The 10,000-nt window shown below is 47.1% G+C and overlaps 1 protein-coding gene across 1 annotated transcript in view; it reads left to right on the forward strand.

The window, feature by feature from the left end:
• The window catches only part of celsr1a (cadherin EGF LAG seven-pass G-type receptor 1a), a gene marked incomplete at its 5' end in the record, with an annotated part of 118,151 nt that overhangs the window by 74,812 nt on the left and 33,339 nt on the right, over positions 1 to 10,000 (forward strand). The window contains 6 exons of the mRNA XM_080022361.1: positions 1,803 to 1,966; positions 2,761 to 2,886; positions 7,626 to 7,792; positions 8,305 to 8,490; positions 8,618 to 8,731; positions 9,029 to 9,203. Coding sequence (XP_079878487.1) covers positions 1,803 to 1,966; positions 2,761 to 2,886; positions 7,626 to 7,792; positions 8,305 to 8,490; positions 8,618 to 8,731; positions 9,029 to 9,203 — 932 coding nt within the window. The remainder of the gene's footprint in view (positions 1 to 1,802; positions 1,967 to 2,760; positions 2,887 to 7,625; positions 7,793 to 8,304; positions 8,491 to 8,617; positions 8,732 to 9,028; positions 9,204 to 10,000) is intronic.

Raw genomic sequence — 10,000 nt, forward strand, 5'->3', positions numbered from 1 at the left:
TGTATATATATATATATATATATGAAGATCCTCGGTTCGATTCCTGCACCTGGGGCGCTGTTGGCACCATGCTCCGTTATCTCCCAAATAAGAGTCTTTCTGTGTGGTCCTCCGGGTTGGGGGTTTGGCGTGGGGTTAACAACCTCACCCCGTGAAAAAAAGCATGTGATGGAAACGACGAGAAGGCGCCATTCTGGTAAAATGGTGGGGACTCGTCGCCCAATGTTCCAGAAGGAACGGGAGGAACTGATCCTGATATATATATATATATATATATATATATATATATACGTCACCCACACCCCCCCCCCTTTTTTTACGCGAGCCAAAAAAATAATGATTCAAAAAATTCAATTAGAAGTATTTCTTCAGGTGTAGCAGCCAGTCCATAGAACCACCAGCTTGAACAACCTCCTAAAAAAAGACGTGTTTTTTATTGTTTTCAACACTTTTTTGTTTAAAACGTTATATATTTCTCTGCAAGAATACTGGCATACATGGAGGAACATATACATCTAGTATATATACTTTGTATATACTGTGTATATACTGTGTATGTACTGTGTATATACTGTATATATACTGTGTATATACTGTGTATCTTCTGTATATATACTGTGTATCTTCTGTATATATACTGTGTATATACCATCTTCCCCCTGTCTGTGATTGGTCAAAATATCACATCTCAGTTGACCAGGCAGAGGAGTTTCCTTCTTTCTTCAACTTTCTTTTCAGTTTGGATTCTCCACCTCATCGTCCTTTTCAAGGTCCAAGCTCTACCTCGTAGGCTTCAAACAGCCATTCAGCTCCCAAAACTATAGTCTTCTTCTTCTTCCCCTTCATCCAAATAATCAAAATCATCCAAATCAACCAAATCATCCAAATCATCTAAATCATCCAAATCATCCAAATCAACCAAATCATCCAAATCAACCAAATCAACCAAATCAACCAAATCATCTAAATCAACTAAATCATCCAAATCAACCAAATCAACTAAATCAACCAAATCATCTAAATCAACTAAATCAACTAAATCATCCAAATCAACCAAACCATCTATATCAACCAAATCATCCTAATCAACCAAATCATCCAAATCAACCAAATCATCTAAATCATCCAAAAATCACATCAGTCACATCATCCTTGTTGTCTTAAAGGATCAACTCTGATGCTTGACAGGCTTAGTCAAGCTTTTCTCCTTGACTTCCTGTTGGCCTGTTTTTTTCGGGTTTCCCTGGCCGAGCCCCAGAGCCCGTGTACTCTAAGCGGTTTAGCCCGGCGCCGCGGCGCGCCGGCCGCGTTGCGTCACAACGCGCTGTTTCCGCCGTTTGATGTGGAGCGCTAACGCTGAGCCCCGAGTCCCCGTAAGAGGCTTGCCGCCCGTACGTGACCGGCTGTCCAGATCCCGCTTCGGCATGGTGAAGCTCGCCGGTCGCCTCGTGACCGCCGGTCACCTTTGGCCGAGTGACTCTGTTTCAGGGGCTGTCGTTCGGGTGGCTCTCGTTCCGGGGAGGAAGTGGACGGAGGCTCAGCAGGCTGCACTCGGCCTCCTATTTCGTCGGACACCGCCAGTGGGATCGGCGAACCACAAAGACCCAGAGTTCCATTAGAAACGCCAACGTTTTTCACCCCTTTTGCCCCTTTATCATTTTGCAAATCGTCGCCCATATTGACAACTTGCTAATCGACAATCACGGCTTTAAAATTGAAGACTTTTAACGAATCAAATTGACCGAACGGCGATTATACGCTGACATACCTGAGCCGGCTCTGACCCTCTGCCCCCCGCGCAGGTCGCTGGACCTGACCGGGCCGCTGCTGCTGGGCGGCGTCCCCAACCTGCCCGAGGACTTCCCCGTCAGAAACCGAGACTTTGTGGGCTGCATGGGAAACCTGACCATCGACAGCAAGCCCACCGACATGGCCAGCTTCATCGCCAACAACGGCACCGCCGCAGGTCAGGCCCGCTACGCCAGAGGCTCAGAAAAATGCATTACTTTACTGTCACGCTCCTTGGAGACAACACTCAACGATATCCGTTGTTTTCTATAGATCTAACCAACGTTTGTGAAATCATGGTGTTCGCTGTAAAACCAAATGTAAATGTACAGTTATTTCGGAAACACAAAAGCCATATGTTGTTTTGGCCTTCAGTTCTTGGAATATATAATGTATATATGTTATATATATGTTCAGTGGGGATGCACCGATTGTCAAATTCTGGGCCGATACCGATATCGGTGTTTAAAATAATGGTTTGGCCGATGCCGATGTTTTCCAATTTCCAGTGAGCCCAGCATCATTTCCTGCCTGGAGTGCTGCAGAGAGGCGTGTCCACGTCGTCGAAAATCGATGGCGGATGGCGTTGTTCTCTCAGAAGGATATAAAATACCAAAAGGTGTAGCCTTTACTTTGGTGTAGCAATATACTTTGGCGGCCGCTAATACACCTGGGCGGCGCCGCCCAAGTGAAGTCTGCGTGTGCGAAACATTGGACCAACAACGGCCACTGCCATCGGTAAATGTCATCTAACTTGCCAATAGGCGGATGGCAGTCGACATGTACGGCCGATAAATTGGTGCATCCCTAATTTTAAGAACTGAAGGGGAATAGAACCTTTATTCCAATGTGAATGTTCACCGCCTTGAATGTATGCACCATACAAACAATGTGAGACCTAACGGCCACAGCTGATCTAGCTTGTTTTATTGCCGCCTGTGTGCGTGCGGGCGGGCGCGCGTGCGTGTTCAGGTTGTCCGGCCAAGAGGAACTTCTGCTCGGCGGGCGCGTGTCAGAACGGAGGAGAGTGCGTCAACAAGTGGAACACCTACGGCTGCAGCTGCCCCACGGGCTACGGGGGACAGAACTGCGACCAGGGTGAGTCTGCCGCTGGTACCCCTACCGTCCCCCGGCAAACAAAATCCCGTATTGTTTATTTGTGTCGTCTTTATTTAACTTGATCTGGTCATATCATCTGTGTGATGGACAATGCCGAAAAAAAAAAAAAAAAGGTGTATCATAGTGCAAGTGGATTTGGGGTTACAAAGGGGTTTCCAACCGCAGGCTGGAAAATCTATTTAAATGTGCCCAGGAAATGAATTTTGAAAATAACATTGCTTAATTTAGCCACACAATTTTACTGACCTCTTTTTGAAGATAAAGCAGGATAAAATAGAATCTGAATCAGAGTATTTATTCAAGTTATTTATTTATTCGCCAGGTACATTTGTTTCAGGTTTGGTGCGTTTCACTACAGACTACGAGTGTAACAAAAAGCTTAAGGGTCTGAAAAAATGAAGAATGAAAATATATGAAATATAAATGAATAATGAAATATAATATAATAGAGGTGTTTTTTAATGATCACACGACTATTTTCAATACCCGTATTATGAGGAAATTCACGAATACATGGGTTAAAAAAAAACAGTAAAGACTGAAGGCCGGATCGTTTTTCCCTTGATGTTCAATCCTCCATGCGCCCCCGGGTACTTGGGGTTCGAGACCCCTCTCGCATCGCTCCTGACGGCCCTGACGGCCCTGACAACACAATGCACCGTGTCTCGTGTGAGTCAGAGCCTCAGTCCTGCACCGCTCTGACTCATGCGTCAGGCCGACAATAGAGATTCGGCGTGAAACCCAAAGCGACGCCGGCGTTCGACCCCGGCACCGTGTCCCCGGGGCGGAGCGAGCGGTGACTCACACGCCAACGTGTCACTCTCTCCGATCTAAGAAAGTGAGAAGAAAATAATTAATACCCCCACGTGGAGAGGCTTCCACGCACGCACACACACACACACACACACACACACACACACACACACACACACACACACACACACACTCACGCTGTTGTTGTTCATCCAGATTTTAGTTCTAAATTGATGGATAGAGATACATACAGCAGATATAGGCAATAGACAGATCTATAGATGAAATAGAATGACACGATAGATAGATATATTCAATAAATAGGTAGATATCATGTCAGCCAGTTTAGGGTCCTCCGACACAGACACAGACAATGGGGTTGAAAACACACCAGTTTTATGGTAGCCAGCAGGCACCGTGTAACAAGCCCGGAGCAGATGGACGACATGTCATCACCAGGGCTCCCCCTCGTGTGTGTGTGTGGGGGGGGGGGGGTTTACCTGTTGCTCACTGATTAGTCTAACGAGCAGCAGAAGTACAGCCACCCTGATCTTGGGCCCAATTACCTACACCCGAGCAAAGGTGTGGCTGCTCAAACCACACCACCCCCACACCGCAGATAGATAGATAGAAAGACAGACAGACAGACAGACAGACAGACAGATCTCTTTTATTCTCTTGTGTGTGTTCTGCCTTTCACCCGTTGATAGACGTGAGGACAAATGATGATCCACACACAAAGGGAAGTTACTTTTCCATCTCCTATTCTATGCAGCGCAGATCCTGCACTGATTGATGGTGGTGTGTGTGTGTGTGTGTGTGTGTGTGTGTGTGTGTGTGTGTGTGTGTGTGTGTGTGTGTGTGTGTGTGTTTGTGTGTGTGTGTCTGTGTGGACGCTTTACAGGCTCGAATTATTTACAATGACTCATATTGAACTTGTCCCGCCTCGCACTTGTGGTCTTATATTAATTGTTTAAATTTGCTTGTAAATTTGTGTGTGTGTGTGTGTGTGTGTGTGTGTGTGTGTGTGTTCATTTCGGTGGCCTGGCACAGTGTGTTCGCCCCAGCATGTGTAATGTTTCCATCTACACTGGAGAAAAATGTATAAAAAATTTTCGGAAACATATTTTTTAAGGGTTTGTCAACTTTAAAATTGACATTGATTGATTACATTTTAAATAGGAAAAAACTAAAACATATATAATTATAATATAAGATATATAATTTAATAATATATTGTAATATAATATATAAAATAATAATATATATATATAAATAAATATAAAATTTATAAAATAAAATAAAATAAATAAATATGTAAATGTATAAAATAAAATAACCCCAAATTTTTTTTTAAAACCAAAGCATTTTTTCAAGTTGATCCAATGACTCCAAGATAATATTTTTTTCAGTGTATGCATATGATCCTTTTTAAATGTTTATGGGCAGTTTATCGTTGTTTCATCAGAAAATTCCTATTCCATTCCTATCAATTCCCCAGTTTGTTCAGCTACTACTGAGGAAAATACACACAAAACAAATCCCAAAGTGCTGGCGGTGTTATTGACGTACACCCCAGCTATTCCTCTGTTTTGAGCACCGGCTCGTATCGCGTTTTGGCCGCAGTAAGGGGAGAACTTTGATTCCCTGCCGCGGGGCCGAGATTCCAAACGACGTCTGAATGCGTGAGCACGTCGCCCGCCCTCTGTGACGGGTGAGGTAGCCCCGGAAAAGGGATCCGGTGTCCACGCCCGGGCCCCCGGATCACAGCGGGGCCCGGCAAACGGATCCTGGCTGCTCCTCCGCTCGTCGAGGCTTCCCCGCTTTGGGGAGCCTCAGACGCCGCCGTGCAACACGACACGCGGGGGATACGGATCCTCGCTCGTCCCTGCGTTTCGAAGGCTTTAGAAAAGGGCGGGGCGGGGGCGGAGACGTCCCGAGTCGGGAGCCAAAAGATGAAGGAGATGGAGATCGGACACCGAAGGCTTCAGCCAATCTGCTCGGTCGAAAACTGTCGGACATGTAAACTGGCACATGGGTTCCCAAACATGGGTGTGTGGCCCCCTATTGTTTTGTTTTGAGTTTTACCTTTTTATTAATACATTTTTTTTCCCACAAAATATTATACCCTCGCTAACTCAGACAGGTTTATATTTCTGTCCCCCAATTCTTTTCCTTTTTTCCAGGAGGGCCCTTCAGCCCTTATTTACACTGTTTTCTCACCGAAAACAGGCGATTGACACCTTTCCCGTTGCCAGGTGAAATGCCTGTTGTTTTTTTTTCCTGGCGCGTCACGTTCGACGTCAGCAAACGTGCCGGAAAAAGGGGCGTGTCATGGTTCCAGTATGATTGGGAATAACACAGCGGGGGAGACAGCAACTAAAACAAACAACGACAAAAAACTGTAAAACGCGGAAGAAAAAAGTATTTTGAGCCGTTCAAAAGAATCAGTTTTTATTTCCTTTCCTGCCGGTGAGATGCTGGATGTGAGCGGGTGTTACAGGGTTTTTGGTGCGGTGGGAAAGGGGTCTGCCAAGGGGGCGTGGCCATTAAAAAGGGGAGAGAACCCCTGAACTAGCATATACAAAAGATACTGTATAAATATTATGGTCAAGAAAATCTGTATATATATGGGGCTGATTATCTAATTATCGTTATCTAAAAGTCGTTTCTGTAAGTAAGACCGTGCTTTCCCAAGTTGAACTTCCCTTTCATCATTTTGGTGGCTGATTCTGGGTTTGTGCCGGAGCTGCTCACTGTCGTCGCGGATGAATCCCCAACCTGCCCGACAGATCCATGACGCGCCCGGGGAGAGAGAGACGGCACCTCCCACATTGCCGGCTGTTGAGATTTGAAATCCCTTTTCTTTCTTATTTTTCTGATGGAAAGATGTCGGGAATTTGCTTGGATAGTTACAGTGTGTGTGCGTGTGTGTGTGTGTGTGTGTGTGGGTCTGTGTGTGTCCGTGTGTGTGTGTGTGTGTGTCCGTGTGTGTGTGTGTGTGTGTGCGCGGGCGCTCATGGGTAGAAGTATGTGCCTCTGGGGGCAGAGCAGATACAGAGCTTACACAGTGCATTATATAGCAGGAAACACTTACTGTACGATGTGCTGAAAGACCTAAGCCCAGTGTGTGTGTGTGTGTGTGTGTGTGTGTGTGTGTGTGTGTGTGTGTGTGTGTGTGTGTGTCTGTGTGTGTGTGTGTGTGTGTGTGTGTGCGTGCGTGTGTGCGTGTGCTTGTGTGGGTGCACGTCTGATGCCTGGAGGGCTGGGAAGGCTGTAGAGTGTATTGTGTAATCCAGGTAGGTCTCTCTCTCTCTCTCGCTCGCTCGCCCGCTCTGCTTGTACGAGCCCCTCATCGCGCTCCGTGCATCGGGTCTGTAATCGGACTTTTCCTCGTGTCTTTTAAAGGCATCAGCCGCAGGTTTGCCTTCGGGATCGGCGTCTCAACGCCTCGACTTGTTTGACATTAATTATCACTATCACTATCATTATTATCGCTCGGGAAACGTAACCCAAGATAAGAGGTGAAAACATCAAAACGGGCAATTCCGCGACGCACGATCTACATCGCAAGAAATTCCCCGACGATTCAATCACGATATCCGTGTCGCCGAAGATGGAAAAACACGCCACGTATATTTTCACGTATATATGCTGTGTATTTATATTTATTCAGGGCGTTTTTTGGGTGCGTTCCGTCCCTAACCCTGACCTATTGGAACAGCGCCCCCACAAGGTGTTGAGATGTAGGTACACTGTCGTAAATCAGCCTTAACGCAGGGGGTCATCCGTGGAGAGCGATCCGGTGATCCAGGCCATCAAGACCAGACGGAAGGAGCCGACAAGTGCTTCATCGCCTCACCCTAACCCTAACCCTAGTTTAGTAGATTAATTTGAGGATTGCCTTCGTCGGCGACGGCGTTTTTTCCCAGTCGTAATCCCTGTCGTCCCCCCGCTCCCTCCAGCGATGCCGGCCCCTCAGTTCTACGACGGCGAGGCGCTGGTGTCTTGGAACGAGCCGGACGTGACGGTGGCGGTGCCGTGGTACATGGGCCTGATGTTCCGCACCCGGCGGCCGGCCGGAACCCTGATGCAGGCCGACGCCGGCGCCTCCTCCACTGTCAGCCTCATGGTGAGGAACCAGATTACCATCAGATGTGGGAGAGGGCGTAGGCGTGCGCTCCCCGAGCCGAGCCTGTGCGGGCACGTCAGTTGGACACACGCATTGGTTTTTTTTGGTTTTTTTTGGGGTGCAGAAAACATAGATTTCTAGATACGTGACCACGACCATTGAACAAAATTGTTAGATTCCACAATCAGATGTTTGCATCCAAAATGTCAGGGGAATTTGAAGACAATGTTGGAGAAATCGCAATAAATAAAATGGGAATAGGGCGTCGTTTCTATCGGTTGGGCTGAGGTTTTTATTCCCAGGCAGGTTTAATGGGTTTAGCGATAATAAAATAATAAAATTAGCAATAAAGACAATTAAAAAATCTTGAATCACAATTGTTTGAAGGATTATTTGTAATTGTGTGACGTTTTGTGATGGCGTCGCCGTACCGACCGCTGCTGAAACCGGCGTTCTCGGTGCGGTCGACACGTCGGCATGACAACTGTCTCCCCTCAAACGCCTCTGCGCAGCTGAGCGAGCAGCAGGTACGGATGGAGGTGTGGCTGGGGGCGGAGCTGGTTGCGTCGCTGGCCTTCCCGCAGGTGCGGGTGAGCGACGGCGAGTGGCACCACCTGCTGGTGGAGTTGAGCAGCGTCAAGGACGGGAAGGACATCAAATACGTGGCGTCCATGTCGCTGGACTACGGCATGTTCCAGGTACGAGGGATCCGACGATGCACCTTGCACGCAGTGTGTGCGTGTGGGGTACAATTTTGGATATATATATCTTTTTTTTACGAACGTGTTTACGAAGTACATTTGCATCCTTTGTGTGTGTGAACAGAGATCGGTGGAGATCGGTAACGACTTGCCGGGTCTGAAGCTCAGAGCGCTTTACGTTGGAGGTCTACCTGGAGACGGAAACCAGGTCAAGAAGGGTTTCACTGGCTGCATACAGGTCAGTGTGTGTGTGTGTGTGTGTGTGTGTGTGTGTGTGTGTGTGTGTGTGTGTGTGTTTACACCTTTACACCTGTTCCCACATGTACATTTAACAACATTTTACATTTACGTAAATTATTGTAATCGCAAAATTGAGGTTTCCCGGAGGAACTGTTCTTTTTCTCCTTCTTCTTCTTCTTGCTGTCATCTCGTCGTTGTTTTCTTTCTTTCGTGATAACACGTTTGTGTGTGTGTGTGTGTGTGTGTGTGTGTGTGTGTGTGCTCGTGCGTGTGTGTGTGTGTGTGCGTGTTTTAGGGCGTGCGTATGGGCGAGACGTCCACCAACGTGGCCAACGTCAACATGGCCCAGGGCCTGAAGATCCGGGTGGAGGACGGCTGCGACCTGGCCGACCCCTGCGACTCCAACCTCTGCCCCGAGAACAGCCACTGCATCAACGACTGGAGCACACACTCCTGCGTCTGCGACCTCGGTACCAACACACGCGCACGCGCACGCACACACACACACACACACACATTCATGTACTGATTCTCAAAGTGAGGATCCATGTTTGTGGTGCATTTCTAAACCAAAAAATTGTCGACAGGGTCCTCACAAGCAGGGGCGGCCCAAGCCTTTCCAGGGTCCTGGGGGCGCTTTTCCCCCCCCTCTTTCAATTAGAAAACGGAGGAAGAGAAATACATGTAAAATAAAAAGACGCTGTTTTTATTTGTTTTACTTGGAGAAACGGGGAACGAGGGAAGCGCAGCGGAGCAGAGATCGCTCCCTCTCCGTTACGCGTTTTTCCCGGGGGCCCTAAAGTGCCCGCTTCGCTCGCGGTTTCCTAGCCCCGGCCCTGCTCGCAAGTATAGTGAAACAAACACACCCGCTCTGGTGAATAAGTAAATGGATCAGAAAGATATTGACGAGGTTCCCTTGCCGACATCGCCGTACTTTTCCACGCTGGTCAGTCATTGATAACTTCAAGTTATCCCATGAAATTCCTCCAAAACATCGTTAATTGTCAAGTATCAATTGAGAAATACTACTTATCTCTTAAAGGAGATAAAACAGTTCCGGCTCAATGAGCTTTGGACTGGATGGAAGCGTCTTCGTTCAATGGACGACCGGTGCTCACAGGTCAATGTTAATGGTGAATTTGGTACGACAGGCTTGAATAAATACAATAACTAGCTATTTACATGTGTTGTATATATTTATATATAGAGAATGTGACTCGAAAAAGGATTTGTGTAATGCGTTTTCTTTTAATCCTATAAAAGCATA

This window comes from Zeus faber (genome assembly GCF_960531495.2).
Source record: "Zeus faber genome assembly, chromosome: 21".
NCBI classification, from domain to species: domain Eukaryota; kingdom Metazoa; phylum Chordata; class Actinopteri; order Zeiformes; family Zeidae; genus Zeus; species Zeus faber.